Source organism: Mercenaria mercenaria, chromosome 16, assembly GCF_021730395.1.
Source record: "Mercenaria mercenaria strain notata chromosome 16, MADL_Memer_1, whole genome shotgun sequence".
NCBI classification, from domain to species: domain Eukaryota; kingdom Metazoa; phylum Mollusca; class Bivalvia; order Venerida; family Veneridae; genus Mercenaria; species Mercenaria mercenaria.
In genome coordinates, this window is record NC_069376.1 from 46,159,327 (window position 1) to 46,178,047 (window position 18,721).

The following is an 18,721-nucleotide window of genomic DNA, read 5'->3' on the forward strand; positions in this document are numbered from 1 at the left end:
ATATGCAAAAGAAATGTTGTATCAATCACTGAACTAGGTAATAAATTACAATAAAAAGTGGAACATCTTCACTGAACGACTGAAACGTCAAGATTTGATATTTTTTCAAACATGTCCTCGTAAGCAGGAGTCCGAAATACTAGTAGATGCAATCTAAATAATTAATATTAAGTCCTGTATTTTCTTCTGAAATTTACTGATTTACAAAAATACAGTTTACTAATATATTGGCAAACATTGGCACTAGCCTCATTTACCCTCTCCTGATCTGTTTCATTGCTTCTTTCGATCTTTTACTCTTTTTATTTTTAGGCTTTGATTGCAAATGGTACTCAGCAATCAGCAGAGTAATTGAGTGTGCCACGCTACGCGCCTGGGAGTGACCTCTACATTACTGGCTGGTATTTTCGGATGATAGCTGGGGAATATTGAAAACACTAATATGAAATACGCACGCCAACCGAAGTACGGTACTAACATATCTCACATACACCACACAGTTGTTACGTCGTGGATATATGCTACAGTTTGTTCCATATTTTTTTATAACACATCTATTCGAAAAATACTTTCTAAACCGAGATCAGACTCTTCAAGAACGGATGGTAATTCATACAGCTAAGGCAAAACCAAACCCGGAAACCTAATGGCCAGTCAAAAATTAACCGATGCAACTGAGGCAGAAAAATCAACCGAGGCAGATGAGGCCGAAAAATTGACCGAGGCAGGTGCCTCAGTAGCCGCTGCGGCCACGATCTTATATTGAAAACCTTTTCACCTTATGACATTGTTGTGGTCGATGACAGCTAGGGCTGTCCTAGTTTGCTCGATATCAAACTCCTGTCTTTTTGGACAGTATCTAATGTACCCATGTGACAGAACTCATTCAATGTAACATGCGATATTATACCGAATGAGATATATAAAATTTAAATCTGATTTCTTTGAGCTCGCTTTGAGGCTTTGCCTTATTTCATATTAGGGAACTGATGTTACCGATTTGCGTCGCAAAGCGACGAACATCGGGATCGATCACTCTACGGAAACATGCGATATACCGAATGAGATATATTACTATCGAATTAAAAATGTGTACTTCCGGCACGTGCACAGGGCGTCTGACTTCGGATTTTTTGGAAGAATACGCGTTTTCCTTGTGCCTAATAAGCGTCCGCATAACTTGTCCGAACCGCAACGTATTACATATCAGTACAAATATGGATATGTGGTATATATACACGTAGTGTGCACTTGTTAATAAAAGCACCTAGTGAACACAGTTCATATAAATAAATATACCTCTCCGGAGGGTGCGCCCAGCCAAGAGGCGGAAATTACCTGTAATACAATACAGTATGCGCAGTGTTGTTTTTATTCCAAAATCTACCTTTAAATTGATAGGGAATCGATCCTATCAATTTAAAGGTATATTTTGGAATAAAAACAACACTGTATAGGCGCACCCTCCGGAGAGGTATATTTATTTATATGAACTGTGTTCACTAGGTGCTTTTATTAACAAGTGCACACTACGTGTATATATACCACATATCCATATTTGTAGTATGCGTAGCTCGATGAAAATCGGGATCGAACCCTCTATGGTAACATGCGATATACCGAATGAGATCTAAGTAGAAAACGTAGACTATCGAATTAAAAAATGTGTCTTAGACAGTTCTTTCAATTGTTACGGGATGAGTTGAAGTCGGATCGATTCCCGATTGAGGCAGTGCCTTATTTCATATTATATCGTTTAATATATCGTCCAGATAACATTGTTAATCTTGCATAAATAGGCAGTAATTACATAAAATCTTATTCATATAATCTTATTCACATACAAGATTTTAGAAAAAATTTTCTCATGTGAATACCAATCATCATTTCGGAGCACGGCAAAAAATGTTGCTTATAGAAAATGGAAGGGAATTTTAAACTTTATGGCAAGTCCATAATGATACTGTTATGTCATATTCTACTACTAAACTAAGTAAATAGTGACCTGAGTAGGCCCTGTAAATTTTAAGAAGAATAAGAAAGAGCTGTCAATCTGCATAATGACACTACAACAACAACTACCCACTGAAGCTGATTATTTAAAAGATATTGAAAAATACATATAAGCTGGATTCACCTATGAAATATGCATCATAAAAAGATACATTTCTCAATTGTATTCAAAAACGTATGCACTAATTAAAGGTTTCTTATCAGTTTATTTATTACAGGTTGGCTTTGAATGACCGCATATTTGACAATGTGTACACATTTTGTACGGACAGTAGAAGAGAAAAAATAAAAAATAATTGCATTATAAATAAAAAAAGAACACCTGGGCCAATCAAAACATTTATTTTAAAAGTAGCATGTGATGAATGAAATATTGAACTTTCGCCTAAGGATTCTATTTTTTTTTTCTAAAAATTGTCTACGTTGCCTTCCTATTTCTATAAACCATTTGCGCCTAAGGATTCTTTTTTTACGCCTACGTGGCCTTCCTATTTCTATAAATCTTACCATTATGCAGAATTCTTTTATTAAACGCAATACATCAGAAGTGATCATATGTCGTACTATAAACGTACCTCACACATGACGGTCATGTGACAAACTTACGAGTCATGTGACTGATAGAACTCGTGATTAAAATCGCTTTATTTATGTGACAATTTTTATCATTTCGTATCACTTTGTGTTGTGATCTCATTCCAGTCAGTGAGTATGATTTTACATATATTTCTTTCGGAAATTCATCCTAAATTTTTCATAAAATTTAAATTCTGACCATTTAGAATTTGCAAGTTAACTTAAATTTATCAATATTCAGGAAGTTAACTTAAATTAAAATTAATTTTAATTTATTTTCTCCTACTCCCTCCCCAATAAGTGCTTTACTCTAAGAGACAAATATCTTCCTTAAAAAGTGTTTTCCTTAGATATAAATAATGATTTTATGTTGTTGTGGTAGTTCTAGGTTCTAGCATTTTAACAAGATCTTAAAGTGGTGTCAATCATTGCGAGAATATAGCCTTACTCATTGTCATTTGACATATTTTTATTATCTGATATTTTATAGTTGTCATCCCTCTAACAGAGACAGCAACAGTCTGTCCCAGAACGTCCTATTATTTGGACTAGTGAGAATAATGCTCATATTAGACTTAGAGACACATATTACTGTAGTGCTTGCTGGATCATTTTAACTAATAAAGCGATTACAAATTTAAATACTCAAGAGACAGGTTTTATAGTGGTTGCAGCTACCCAACCTTCTTTGTTTTACCTTTACAAGATTCTAGCATTTTTATAGGTTAAAATGTACATGGTTGAATATAACGTTGTTTTAGGCCATTATAGCAAATCAGTTATTGGGTACTTTATGGAAATATGTTGGGTAAATACAGTGTACGAAATTCAGATTTGAATCCAATAGCCCGTTCGGGCTACCAGATTAAAAAATTTCCAAGCCCGACACCAATTTCACTAGCCCGAACTTTAACACCTTAAAATACATAATTTTTGCACCATATAACATTTTGTTTTACAGACATCTCTATGCATGTTTGAAGTAATAAAAAAGACATACAGTATATGTTTGCCATGTTTTTGAAAAATTTTAACTCGAAATACTCCAGTCCAGATCAGCATCGTCAGAATCCAAAAGCATCGGACATGACACTCCTTGCCAAAACGAAATCTAAACTGTTATGCCCGATTTTTTAGGATCCGCACTCGCCAATTACTGCAACTCAGACTGTTGACAATTTGTAAGATGTAATACCGAGTGCTGAATACACATTACACACACGCTGATAGCATAATTTAAGCTCCACCTACTGCAGGTACTTGTGAGATTTTGGCGAGAAGTGTGAAAGCTAATCAAATTATCCGTTACGCTAGAGGTGATTGTATTCAGCCAATTACAGTAGAGCTGCGGTTACGTCTTTGACACTGTGTTTGATTGTCAACATGTCGTCATGTCGTGCAGTAACTTAATAAGTGCATATATATTATATAAGCACTTATTGAATTATTGCGCTGACATGACGATGTAAGAGTGCAAAAACCAATAATTCCATAAGCGTTTCTCAGTCTGGAAAATCACGATGCAGTACTCGATTAATTAGCATGTTTTTTTTAAACAAATGAGGAAAATTCGGTAGCCCAGTCGGGCTTGTACCTGTGGAAAATCGGTAGCCCGAGCTGAAATTTGGTAGCCACGGGCTGTCGGACTAACGTGAATTTCGAACACTGTAAATATGATAAATATGGAGGACTCAGTTAATATCCTCACCCCATCCCCAAGATCAAATGGCAGCATGTCAATACATGTCAATACATGCAATTAGCTGTTTAGACAGAGTAGAAGCTATGACTGCACCCCCAGGCCCTCCTCACGGTACACACGCACATATTGGAGGGTCAAACTACACCCCCCCCCCCCCCCCCCCCCCCATTATGTACCTTGTGTGCTCAACTGCTACATTTTCCATCTAGTTCACACAAATGAAACTTGGTATCTATCATCAATATGTAGCAGTCTTGCACATAGTATTGGTATGGCAACATGATGTGAGATTGGTCAGATTGTTTTTTACTTAGATACATGATAGTCTATCAAGCATTTTCTGCATGGTATGTGTCATGCAATGCTGATGCCATTCTTGTTTTATGTTTAGAATAAAGTGTAATTTAGTTACAGTATTTTACTTCCTCGTATGTCTTTACATTATAATAATGACACAGAAATAAAGGAAAAGTGCTCTTCTTTGTTTTATTTCCTTAGGTTGTTAGACAATGTAATGACAAAGTTGACAATTACGTCCTATAAAAATGTGTAGTATTATCATTCATCTTCTAAGGACACTTTGTCTGTATTTACAAGTTTTCACTTTAGCAAAAGAGTCCAGTTTTGCAAGTAATTAATAATATATGAAAAATTGCATATAGCTTTTAAAAAATGACTGTTTTGGTCTGTACATTGAGCTTGGGTATCTGGACTATGTCTAGGGTTTTTGGGAAAACAGTTCAAACAAAGCCTTTGGAATAGACAAAGAGCTATAAAAATATTGTATTTGATACTTCTTTGGAATAGAGTTATAAAACAAAATCTTAAAGATTTTTTTAATGAATTATATGTAGTGTGTAAATACTTTTTAGCTCGACTATTCGAAGAATAAGTAGAGCTATCCTACTCACCACGGCGTCGGCGTCGGCATCGGCGTCACACCCTGGTTCAGTTTTTCGTACCAGTCCACATTTTGACAAAGTCTTTTGAGATAAAGCTTTGAAACTTTCAACACTTGTTTACCATCACCAAGTCCAGTTATAGGCAAGAGTACATAACTCTGTCAAGCATTTGACTGAATTATGGCCCCTTTTGACTTAGAAATCTTGGTTAAGTTTTTCGTACCAGTTCATATTTTGACAAAGTCTTCTGAGATAAAGCTTTGAAACTTTCAACACTTGTTTACCATCACCATGTCCAGTTGTAGGCAAGAGTACATAACTCCATCAAGCATTTTGGTTGAATTATTGCCCCTTTTTGACTTAGAAATCTTGGTTAAGTTTTTCGTACCAGTCTACATTTTGACAAAGTCTTTTGAGATATAGCTTTGAAACTTTCAACACTTGTTTACCATCACAATGTCCAGTTGTAGGCAAGAGTACATAACTCCATCAAGCATTTTGGCTGAATTATTGCCCCTTCTGACTTAGAAATCTTGGTTAATTTTTTCATACCAGTTTATATTTTGTGTAAAGTGTTTGACATATGGATTTGAAACTTTTATATCTTGTTCAGTATTATAGTCTCTATCAATAGGCAAGAGTACATAACTCTGTCATTTTTTTTGGCTGAATTATGGCCCTTTTTGAACTTGGAAATTGGTTCTGTTTTCGTATATATCCATGTTTTGTCAAGACTATTTGACATATGGCTTTGAAACTTTAGACACTTATTTATCATTATGATTTCCATCTGTAGGCAAGAGTACATAACTCTGACAACTATTTTGGCTGAATTATGGCTCTTTTTGGACTTTGAAATTTTGGTCAAAACGGTTTGAACTGTGGCTTTGAAACTTTTAACACTAGTATATCAACATGATTTCCCTCTATAGGCAAGTTTACATAACTCTGTCAACTATTTTGACTGAATTATGACCCTTTTTGGACTTGAAAATTAGTTAAATTTTTCATACAAGTCCATATTTTGCCTAACATATAACTTAACATATTTGCCATCATGGTCACACATTGCCATTTAGTGCAAGACTAATCGAAATCCACAAATACAGGAACATGTTTTGTTTAATCCCATATTTTGACCCCATTCTTCAATCAATTCTTCGAATAGTCGAGCGCGCTGTCATCCAACAGCTCTTGTTAAAGTAATAATTCAGACAGTCTGATACTGAAATTTTTGCTAAATAAATGATGATATAACATGTGTCCTGACATTGTATTTACAGACATGAAGGGGTTAGTGTTGCTATTGTTTGTTGGTGCAGCCTGGGGTTACAGGTTTGACTTCCATGATGACTACTTCAGTGAGGCCTTTGTCAACTACCACAACAGTCGGAATGATGTCTCCTGGAAGGTATGGCATTTTTACTTTTCTATTTAAAAACTTTTTATAGCTCCGTCTGTAATGAGTTACAGCTCTCACAGTTTCTTTTACTAGAAGTAGGGATGGCACCAGACTTGATATTTAATATGGCAAAATATCTTGATATTTGGACAAATGGAAATATTAAAAAAAATAATGTAGTGTCAATTTGGGGGGAAAACTGCATGATTTGAAAGAAGTTTCCTGAAGGGAAGAGGTCTATAAAGGGATCCTTTTTATAGAAGTAAAAGAGTCTGCATCCTGTGAAATATTTGGAGCTATTGAGTAGGTAGTTGTGATCTGAGTTATGTTTGAATTTGGCAAGCTGTGTCTGTGAACCTGTCTGGTAGCAGTTGGTTTCCACCTGTCAGGTAATGATTTAGGAAATTACTATGAGAGCTGTGACCCATGTTTAGTTTGAACCTGTCAGTTAGTAGGTTAAGAAATAATCCAAGAAGCGGCAAGTTTCATTTTGTTATATTGAAATAAAGTAGACAGGAATGTAAATCTGCAAAATCATTCATTTAGAGTTCATTTTATCTGTATAACCTCTTAAAATTATCTGTTGGTAGATTTATCATATAGAACAATACTGTGCATATCAAAGATACTGGCATAAAGAAAGATACAGAAAGTTGTTGATATAACAAGATAGTGTAATTGTTATCTTATTATTATATGCTGTTACTGTATTCTTACTGTATACATTAATAACGAAATATCATATGACTTTTTTTATCTTCTTCAATTGTTCCCATTTAAATTTTAAGTCTCTCAAAGATTGCATACATTTTTCTGAATGAAAAAGGAAAACAACACTGTCTGTGTTTTCATTTTGAAGCTTTGCAAGCATAATACAATAACATATCAATATGATTATGTGCTTAATGTCTTCATGGTCTATTACTTAGTCCCTTAAAGTATTACACTTATCATTCTCCTGATGGCATATATTGTCACCGAGATATGAGAGAAGCCAGTATCCCTTTTATTGATGTGCACCTAGCACTGGTGACGCTTGGGCCATTTTTAACATACAGTATGATGGAGGGTGGGGAGAGAACCAACAGCCTCCCAACCAAACTTGAAACAGGTACTAACTTTACCACTACTACTGAGATGGGCTACTGAAACAACTACACCAGTATCCTCCCCCCCCCCCAACTCCCCCCCCACCCCCAACCAAAAAAAAAAATGAGCATAGAGTCTGCCTGTGCAATGCCATATCTAATGAAATTGATATACTTGCAAATATATTCAGAATATTTTCATACTACATAGGCAACAACAGAAAACTTCAAAAATGTGCCATATAAGGGAAGGATGAATTACATCAAGAGTCTGTGTGGTGTTAAACCCACCCCACCTCATATGAAATTTCCAACTAAGGATATCAAAGTACCCAAAGATCTGCCGGACACATTTGATGCACGTACGCAATGGCCTAACTGCCCCTCACTTAAAGAAGTCAGAGACCAGGGTGCTTGTGGCTCATGCTGGGTAGGTTAAGTTTATTGTAATTTAGATTTAAATAGTTTCTGTGATTATTTTATATTCATATATATTAGAGATTATAAAGACAGATATATTTTGAAGACAAAAAACAGCTTTTGCTTTACCAGCTTGCAAGTTATTGGTGCAATAAAGTAGGGTTATTTTAACAGTAGCTTGATCTGGGATGCTATATTTGGCTAGAGTGAATTTTGCCAGGTCGGATAACATGAGGTGCGCTAGAGCCAAGTGTTGTCCGTCCTGGCAAAAACCAAGAGAGCGGAATACAAAATCCCAGATCTACATGTAGCTACTGTTTAGTCCAACAACGTGCAATACAAAAGGTACAATACAGTTTTTTTTCTGCCTGTTCGTATTTACTTGTAAAATACAGGCTGTATTTTTGACAGAATTTATAAAGGTTTATAATTAAACAATTTTATCTGGATACCTTTGGACTTGTACTCATACAGATTATGTTAGAAAGTAAAGTACTAGTTGGTGATTCTTCTGTCCTTTATAATTTTGGTAAACATTAGCCAGGGGTGAAATAACATTGTGCAAAATTTCTCATAAATTTTCTTTTTGATATATTTGAATGATATTTACAGGCATTTGGTTGTGTTGAGGCTGCTACAGACAGACTATGTGTCCAGAGTAATGGTCAGGTAAACGCTCATCTCTCTGCTGAAGATCTCACATCTTGTTGCCGTACCTGCGGAAATGGGTAAGTTAAAAATATCTGTACTTCAGTCAGAGACATTTTCCTGTTTAAATTTTCAGTTATAACTTTTATTTAACAGTTACAGAGTTACTCTTGTAGTCTGAACCGAAAATACTGGACCAGTTGTTTGAAATTTTAACAGGTGATTAAGCGAACGGTTGAATAACTTTTAGGGTAACATTTCAACATTATAGAAGACATGGTAAAACAAATGTACCAGTTAAAGATTATGAACACTAAAAAGTCTCTGCAGTAAAATGAAAACATTAAACTAATATTTCCCACCAAGACTTAGATTTTGAATCAAAATTTAACCACTGGTTAGTTTAACAGTTGGTAATTCATGAAAATTTACGTTTATATTAGAATTAAATTTTCAATTAGTGTTATAACACAATAACTTTATGCTTGGGAAAAAGTTTAAATAAGATCATTTACTGCTTGAGGAAAGTTAATGTTAGATATACCGGTACTGCTTGAGGAAAGTTAATGTTAGATAATTTACTGGTACTGCTTGAGGAAAGTTAATGTTAGATATTTTACTGCTTGAGGAAAGCTGATAGAAGACTGCTTACTGTTTTAGGAAAATTTATGTAGCATAATTTACTGCTTGAAGAAAGTTAATGTAAGATAATTTACTGCTTGAGGAAAGTTAATGTAAGATAATTTACTGCTTGAAGAAAGTTTATATCAAATAACTTACTGCTTGAGGAAAGTTAATGTAAGATAATTTACTGCTTGAAGAAAGTTTATATCAAATAACTTACTGCTTGAGGAAAGTTAATGTAAGATAATTTACTGCTTGAAGAAAGTTTATATCAAATAAATTACTGCTTGAGAAAAAATTATATGAGATAATTTACTTCTTGAAGAAAATTGTACTGTATAATTTATGTTTGAGGAAAGCTAATTCATGTAATAGGTTTCACTGTTTGAAAAGTTAATGTAAGATAATTTACTGCGTTAAGAAAGTCCATCTTAGATTATTTACTGCCTGAGGAAAATTTATATGAAATCCTTTACTGTATATGATGATATTGACATTGTTATTACCTGTTCAAGTCTTTGTGACTATATTCCTTACAAATTTTGTATTTGCAGTTGTAATGGTGGTTTCCTTGAAGGTGCCTGGAACTACTTGAAACGTGATGGTATTGTAACAGGGGGACCATACAACAGCAAAGAGGTATACAACTCATGTTCACACGTAGTTCTGACAGAATGTGAAGGTGTTTAAAGTCATTGATCAAATGAAATGTGCATGTAATTCCAGAAAGAGTGCTTTTATTGATGTTTTACTGAGGTCCAGGTATCAATGCTATCAATTTTAAAGTAGTTTTTCCATAGTTTGATAGTTGTTCTTTTAAATGGAAATATACAGACCAACTGAGGTCACTGGAATTCACTGTATGGTCCGGTTTACATTAATGTTGTTTGTTATTTCTTAAGGTATCCTATCCACAAATATGTAAGTTGTATATAAGAGTGCTGTTAAAATAAATGAAATATTGATGCCTGGTAAGCTCATATAATTTTGGTATCATCTGAAAGTGTATTGTCTGCTAAAAAAGAAAATAATAAATTACATGAAAAAAAAAATGTTATAGTATTTTCATTTTTTTTTACTTTATAGTTTTAAATGATGCTTCAACAGAAATCCAGTTATAACGGTATAAGATTTATCATTTTGCAGTCAAAAAACATGACCGTAGTGATTCATGCATATTATGATCATCTTATTTACTTATTCTTGTCCAGCGGACACAACTTTCAAATGATACAAAAAACATGGGATTACTAGGCATCGAAATGTTATCTGTTTGTGGATTGGATACCTTACCTTAAGTTTGAATGATGTTGTTTCCAGGGATGTCTACCATATGAGATTAAGGCTTGCGACCACCACGTTGTTGGCAAACTTGACCCCTGTAAGGGTGATGGACCTACCCCAAGATGCTCCAAGCACTGCGAGGCTGGGTACAACAACACATTTGAAAAAGACAAGCACCATGGTATATATATATAATTTATAATATATTTAAAGAGCCCTCACTTGTATTTATGGGTAAAATATTTGTCCATCTTTCAAAACTAGTTTAATAAAAGAAGTTTTAGTGATAATATATTCAGAAATAACTATGTTGCTGCTGTATAAGATTACCACCTTTTGGCTAGAATCAACTAACAGTATACCGTTCATCCGTAATGTCGCAGCACTTGACATTGGACTTAACGACATTAAACAAAAAACATAACAATGCAGTATTTCTGGTCTTTACCACAATATTTCATGTGGTACGCATCAACAGTTGTGTGAAAATGAATCAGATATCATCCAAAAAACAACCATGTGTACTTCAAAACAACAACAGTCAGCCTTTGTCATCATGTGACGTCACATCACTAATTTCACGGTATAGGTCAACAACTGTGGTAATCATGCAAACTATATCATAGGTTAAAGAATACTAAATATTATCCAAACATTAAAAAGCCAAGCCTAAGTCCTACTAACAGGAACACTCAAAAGTCAATAAACATCAATTTAAACGTTTTAAATGACCTGTTAATATTGGCACTATCACAAATATACTCCTCTGGGAAGTAGACACACCTTTTTTTTGCAAGTAAACCACAAGGTCACGGGTGTGGTCATAATTTATCGTAGCTTTACTCTTGTACAATAACTGAATATTTTCTACCTAATACTAAATTAACACGTTCCGATTAACTGTTCACTTTCGTAGGCGTATTTAGAGTAGATGGCCACAGTGCACTCATACCCTCCTGCCCCTTAAAGTCTGTCGAGCTTTGACTTTTTTAATATCCTAATATTGATATGTCATTCATGTTTGTCTTGTAGCCTGGGGGACATTAAGTAAAATTTTGTGTTCTCTATCCTATGGGCGGGACTTAATTTGCGTAATTAATGAAGGCAAATACGATTTTAATGGACAGATTCTTACCAAGATAACTGCAAGTTAGAACCTTTTTTGCTTGCATGCGTAAAAATGGTCATGAACTTTGACTTAAAACACGGAATAGGTGGCGCAATTTAAATACTGCGAAATTAGTAATGACGCGAGATTACTGGTAGTGATGGCGAGTATATATTAAATACTGGTCAGTGATTTTAAAAATGCCAAAATGTATTTCTGTTAAAATTGTATTTGAATTTTTTATACATACCATGTAATGGATCAGAGACCTGAAGCATTTAGTAGATAAAGTGGTAAAGTTATACAGCAAAGTCAGTAATAAATATATTGCTTTTACACAGCAAATTTGTTAATATCAATGTTGTTTTTACACAGCAAAAACCGTGTACGCTGTTGATGGTGTGGAGAAGATCATGACTGAGATCATGACAAATGGACCAGTAGAGGCGGCTTTCACCGTGTACGCTGACTTCCCAACATACAAATCAGGTAAAATGTTAATATATTCATCAATTTGAAAGGTAGAATAGTGATAGTTTGTAAATACATACATGTTGCAAATTGACAATATCATTGTGATAAAATTTATTTTCTCAGCTGGTTATTATCAGGCATATATTGTTCTGACATAGGAAACTGGCAAATTGTTCTGTATGGCTGTGTTTTTGTGCTCCCCAAAATTTTGATGTTTCGATTTGGATTTTACAAAGCTGCACCAGAGTAATGGCCCTTGACTACTAAAGTCAAAATTATGCAAAGAAGGGCCTAAAAGTTTATGTGGCATGTATCTCAAGAAGTTTTTTACTGGGGATAATGATGAAACAGGAATATTATTCATCATGTGATGTTGGGCACCTGTGGTTTTGTTTGAGATTTCATTCAGCCAGGCCAGAGTTATGGTCCTTGACTTTGTAAAAAATATGTGTGAAAGAGCATAAAAATTTGTGTGACCTGGAACAGTGAAACCGTTTTCGGACGATAACTTGAGAACGCTTGGGCCTAGGTTCACAAAACTTAACAGGGAGGTTGGTCATGATCAGCAGATGACCCCTATTGATTTGAGGTCAGTAATTGGCCACGGTCACATTTGCCAAATTTTTTAACTAGAGAAATCACATTTGATATGGAGGTCACTTTTGACTGGTAAATGACTTTTATTTCATAACTGTGCTATATTTAGTCAAACTACAAAAGATAGTAAAAATAATTGTTTAAGTTAGTAGATATGTAATGAGACAATGAGCAATTTGTTTGTTTACTTTTTTCCCCCATGTATGACTTTGGGATTTGGCCAGAACAACCATTATGCTGGTATGTGCTCTGTTAGCGGCTTAAGAGTGCTGAAGTTACTAAGGATCTGAGAATAGCCCAGAAATTGTTGTTTCTTGTTACAGGTCTTTTACGTTTAATGAAAACACGAAGGATTAATTTTATTTATTCACAAAAATGTTTAGGTGTGTATGAGCATAAATCTGGTGGTCCACTTGGAGGTCATGCCATCAAACTTCTCGGCTGGGGTAACGAAGACGGCAAAGATTATTGGCTTGTTGCCAACTCATGGAATCCCGACTGGGGAGATAGCGGTTTCTTCAAGATTCTTCGAGGACGTGATGAGTGCGGAATTGAGTCAAACATCGTCGCTGGAATGATGGAGCTAAAATAAATTTGTTATTCCATGATAAAAATATTATTTTCCAAATAAAGTGAAGTCCATTTTTATAAATAAAAGGTTGAAAAGAAATAAAATCGAAATTATCGACTTAGATTTACATTATATTTTTGTATGTTTTTAAAAGAAGAAAATGCTTTTCATATTTTTGTCTAGGATTGTGAAAAAAAAATGTTTTAGATATATTTTTATAAAAAGGACAAAAAACATTGTTCTACAAATATTGTTGTGACAACATTTATTGTTCTAGTTTCAACATAGAAGATTTAGCTTTGTGACATATTTTTACTTATATCCATATACTATATCATTATAGGCAAACATTTTTTATAGTTTATTTCACAAACTATAGACTGAGAAGCGTATCTGTGAGATTTTTGTACATAGTCACAAGGTCATTAAAGTTCAATTAGCACAACTTTCTTAAAATTTCTACGTAATTTTTTTTCTAGGTAAATCACAAATTGCTTATATACTGTTAATGCTTTAAGAAAATGCTGTAAATGCTACTGTTCTGTTATATGATTTAATTCAATGTAATATTCTGACATGATTTCTTTTGAAACAGTCTTACACTCCAATATGATTCTTGACTTTTTATGCAAATCAGATGAAGAATAAATTTATTTTTATACTACAATTATTCCGTCTTCTTTTAGTAAAGACAACCAGAGTGTGGATCACCTTTAGAAAAATATCCCACAGAGGCCCAACAACTTTTTTTTAAATGAAGTTAGGAAAGAATTATGTCCAGGAATGATCAGAATACTGTAATCACACTGTCCCATTAGTTCATTAGTTTGTCTGTCCATTCGAAACACTTAATGTTTCAGTTATATCATTAAACAGTTCAAACAAAACTTCACAAAATGTTAAGGATGATGAGTTGCTTCACACGCTGCAATCGGAATGTGTCACACACTACAGTTGAGACATGTCATGCGCTTCATTTGACTGTATCACAAGCTTTTAGTCGTGTTCAGGCCTTCCAAACTAAAGTGTTACATGCTAGGTCCTTTTTTTTTCATGCACATTTACATGAAATGTCTTATTTTGTCTATTGTATTGAGGGAATTTAGTGGAACCATTTTTAGCTCACCTGTCACATAGTGATTTATTTATGCTTCATTTATGAATTGAATTTAATCAAACTTGCACAAAACTTGTGTCACCATAAGATCTCGGTTCCTTTCTTGAACCTGCCAGATCCCATTATGGGTTCCAGAGTTATGGCCCCTGAAAGGGCCAGAATTAGCTATTTTGACCTTGTCTGCACAATAGCAGCTTCATTTATGATTTGATTTTAACCAAACATGCACACAACTTGTATCACCACAAGATCTTGGTTCCTTTCTTGAACTGGCCAGATTCCATTATGGATTCCGGAGTTATGGTCCCTGATAGGGCCAGAATTAGCTATTTTGACCTTGTCTGCGCAATAGCAGCTTCATTTATGATTTGAACTTAATCAAACTTGCACAAAACTTGTCACCATAAGATCTTGGTTCCTTTTTGAACCAGCCTGATCCCATAATGGGTTCCAGAGGTATGGCCCCTGAAAGAGCCAAAATTAGCTATTTTGACCTTGTCTGCACAATAGCAGCTTCATTTATGATTTGATAACCAAACTTGCACACAACTTGTATTACCACAAGATCTTGGTTTCTTTCTTGAACTGGCCAGATTCCATCATGGGTTCCAGAGTTATGGCCCCTTAAAGGTCCAAAATTTGCTATTTTGGCTTTTGCAGCCATATAGAGACTTCATTTATGGTTTGATTTGATACAAACTTTCAAAATATCTTTAACAACAATAAATCTTGGATTCCATGACAAATCTGTCAGATCCAATCGTAGGTTCTAGTTATTTTATATCTGATTACCTCCCCCGATTGTAATCAAAATGGATTTATATCAGTATGTACTTATAGGACTTATTTGAAATTTCATTCTTGTCATTAGTTTGACTGAGACAATCAGGGTAGATAACTATGGACTGATTTTATGTCAAATTACCTCCCTTTATTTCAAATTAAAATGGGTATATCTCCGTAACTAATGAAGATACTGATCTGAAATTTCATTTATGTCAACAGATGGACTTGGACAATCAGTAAAGATACATATTGACTGAATTTATGACAAATTACCTCCCTTTATTTTATGTAAATGAATATATCTCAGCAGCATCTAATGAGATTGGTTTTAAATGTTATTTAAATCTTCCAGGGTAAGGAATAGTCATGTTAGTACAAAAATGCAGCATTTTAGCCTAGGACCCTCAAACTTGGTATGGAAATTGGCCCTGACTAGGTCCAAAGGGACTGTTACAAGAAAATGTTTAGCCTAATGATATTTAATGTGTATGCCTATGTGCTCTATGTCAAAACTTGATCATATCATTTTGAGCAATGGTACTCAGGTGAGCGATACAGGGCCATCATGGCCCTCTTGCTATACACTCCGTCCGTTAGCAATTTCGTGTCCGCTCTGTATCTTGAACCCCTTGAAGGATTTCAAAGAAACTTGAAACAAATGTTCACCGCATTGGGACGACATGCAGAGCGCATGTTCTGGATGGCACGCTTCTAGGTCAAGGTCACACTTAGGGGTCAAAAGTCATATGAGTGTGTCTGTGTCCGCTCTGTAGCTCTTGGACTGCTTGGAGGATTGTCAAGAAACTTGGCACAAATGTCCACCACATTGAGGCGACGTGCAGAGCGAATGTTCTGGATGTCTCGCTTCAAGGTCAAGGTCACACTTATGGTTCAAAGGTCATCACTCTGTGCTCTTGAACCCCTTGAAGGATTTCGATGAAACTTGAAATAAATATTCACTACATCGACATCATGTGCAGAGCGCATGTTCTGGATGGCTAGCTACAAGGTCACACTTTGGGGACAAAGGTCATACCTTCGGGCGTATATTGCTCCACATGGCGGGGTCAAAGGACATATCTTCATCGTATATTGCTCCGCATTGCAGTGCTCTTGTTACAAATGTTAAACATGTTGAGATGTGTCACATACAAGAGTTAGGTCAAATCTTTCAAAATTATTATTTTGGTTGGGGTTGGACTTTAACGTCGCACCGACACAATTACTAGTATGTCATATGGCAACTTTCCAGCTTTGATTGTGGAGCAAGACCCCAGATGCCTCGCCGTACATTATTTCATCATGGGCAGGCACCGACCTGTAAGCCAGCTATGTTTCCTCACATGAAGAATTCAATGCCCAGAGTGAGGATCAAACCTACATCAGAGGGGGGAAAGTAATTCAAAGTCAGCGACCTTAACCACTCAGCCATGGATGCCCCCAAAAATATTTGAAGAAGTTTTTCATGTACTATTGAGATATAGTATTTCATTCTTGACAGGCTTGGTATCTTTCGAAAAGTTTAAAGTCAAAGCAGTTAGTTTAGGAAACAGTTTGTAGTTATTGCCTAGTATCTAATTATATAACGCTGTATAAAATACTGTGAAGCTATTAATTTTCACAGGGGACTAATTTTCATGGATTTCTTGCGAATCCACAAAATTTAATTCCAACAAAGCTGTATTTCTTATCTATTGTGTTCAAAGAAGATCCGTCTCATTTTCTGTCCAGTTCAACTGAAGTAAACTATACAAACAATCTGTGGGTTTCCAGCAGACTCGATGGAAAGATGGCCATGTATGGGTTCTCCATACGTAACTAACAACTTCCTCACACTGGCCAGATATGGAAAATGAAGGACTACTAACAATGCATTATTTCAACTTATTATTGGGAACATTTGTGTTCCCCAAAAAGCACACACACTTAAAAGTCATATTTCTGGTAGAACATGCAGACAAACAAAAAAAGCAATGTGTAAACTTTTTAGAGCATCTGTCTTCACCTCATAATACACTACTCATCATTATCAATGATTTGAAACATAATGATAAAACTATGACTGAATTTATTTAGCATGTTACAATTTACACAGCCAAGCTAATTTAAAATATAAGTGCTTGTTTAGTTAAATATAATTTTTAGACTTCACTTCATCTTGAACCTTACATTTGTTCAAATACATATATGAGCCACGCCATGAGAAAACCAACATAGTGCGTTTGCGACCAGCATGGATCCAGACCAGCCTGCGCATTCGCGCAGTCTTGTCAGGATCAATACTGTTCGCTTTCAAACCCTATTGCAATTAGAGAAACCATAAGCGAACAGTATGGATCCTGACCAGACTGCATGGATGCGAAGGCTGGTCTGGATCCATGCTGGTCGCAAACGCACTATGTTGGTTTTCTCATTGTGCAGCTCATATAAGGAAATTAATAAATCTTAAGTACTGAAGGAAGTTTGTTTCATTATCATGTGCAATGTAAGTCATTTGTTTATTATGAACCAAAACACATAGAGGAACAACTCATAGCAGGAAATTAAAAAATTCAGACAATAGTGAGTATGTAAGTCTTTATTTCATGAGGCTGACACATTTGGTTTCCCAATCTTCCACATCGGCCTCAGAAGAGACAATCACTCGGACAAGAATGGACAAAGCAATTTCCCTAATGAAAGGAAATTTATCTTTCAGTGGTTGACAGGAATGAAGAAAACAACTCGAATTGTGTCAATAGAACACAGATGCCCTCACATACTGCACCATCCTCTTAAATAGAGAAGTGATTAGTACAGACCATCTTCACATGAAGGATGTTCGACTAAACATTTGAAGCACTAATTGTATTCACATATTCACATAAGGTTGTGCAGCTGAATGACTTCGAACCCATTCCTTCAAAAAGTGCATGAGGAGTTGAACACACCAAATTTCTTCACTATGGCCAATTTTGTGAAATCAAAAAAGGGCCATAATCCTAACAAGAGGACCATGATGGTCCTGAATCGCTCACCTGTCCCAACATTATCCAGTTTTGAGTACGATGTCGCTTTTTCTATTATTTGACATAGTGACCAAGTTTTTGAGCTCATGTGACCCAGTTTTGAACTTGTCCTAGATACCATCAAGATAATAATTCTGACCAATTTTCATGAAGACCCATTAAAAAATATGGCCTCTAGAGAGGTCACAAGGCTTTTCTATTACTTGACCTAATGACCTAGTTTTTGAAGGCATGTGACCCAGTTTTGAACTTGATCTAGATATTATCAAGTTGAACATTCTCACCAATTTTCATGAAGATCTCATGAAAAATAAGGCCTCTAGAGAGGTCACAAGGTTTTTTCTATTTTTAGACCTACTGACCCAGTTTTTGACCGCAGTTGACCCAGTTTCGAACTTGAC

General features: G+C 35.2%; 1 protein-coding gene across 2 annotated transcripts; it reads left to right on the forward strand.

Annotated features, from left to right (window-relative positions):
- Positions 1-427: 427 nt before the first annotated feature.
- LOC123540194 (cathepsin B-like) lies at positions 428-14,076 on the forward strand. 2 transcript variants are annotated; one of them, XM_053526936.1, is made up of 8 exons: positions 428-470; positions 6,477-6,604; positions 7,895-8,113; positions 8,716-8,831; positions 9,930-10,014; positions 10,696-10,840; positions 12,143-12,256; positions 13,222-14,076. In XM_053526936.1, the coding sequence occupies exons 1-8, from the start codon at positions 443-445 to the stop codon at positions 13,428-13,430; spliced, it is 1,044 nt and encodes a 347-aa protein (XP_053382911.1). In that variant the 5' UTR covers positions 428-442; the 3' UTR covers positions 13,431-14,076. The 2 variants fall into 2 exon arrangements, with proteins under 2 accessions (XP_053382911.1, XP_045180945.2); XM_045325010.2 differs by lacking the exon at positions 428-470 and adding an exon at positions 2,567-2,718.
- The last annotated feature ends 4,645 nt before the right edge of the window (positions 14,077-18,721 follow it).

What these genes read in the sequence shown, in the direction of transcription:
- LOC123540194 (XM_053526936.1), top strand. Translation starts at nt 443, where the DNA reads ATGAAATACGCACGCCAACCGAAGTACG. An exon ending in GACCATACAACAGCAAAGAG is followed by an intron (nt 10,015 to 10,695) that starts GTATACAACTCA and finishes TGTTGTTTCCAG; the next exon opens with GGATGTCTACCATATGAGAT. An exon ending in CTTCCCAACATACAAATCAG is followed by an intron (nt 12,257 to 13,221) that starts GTAAAATGTTAA and finishes AAAAATGTTTAG; the next exon opens with GTGTGTATGAGCATAAATCT.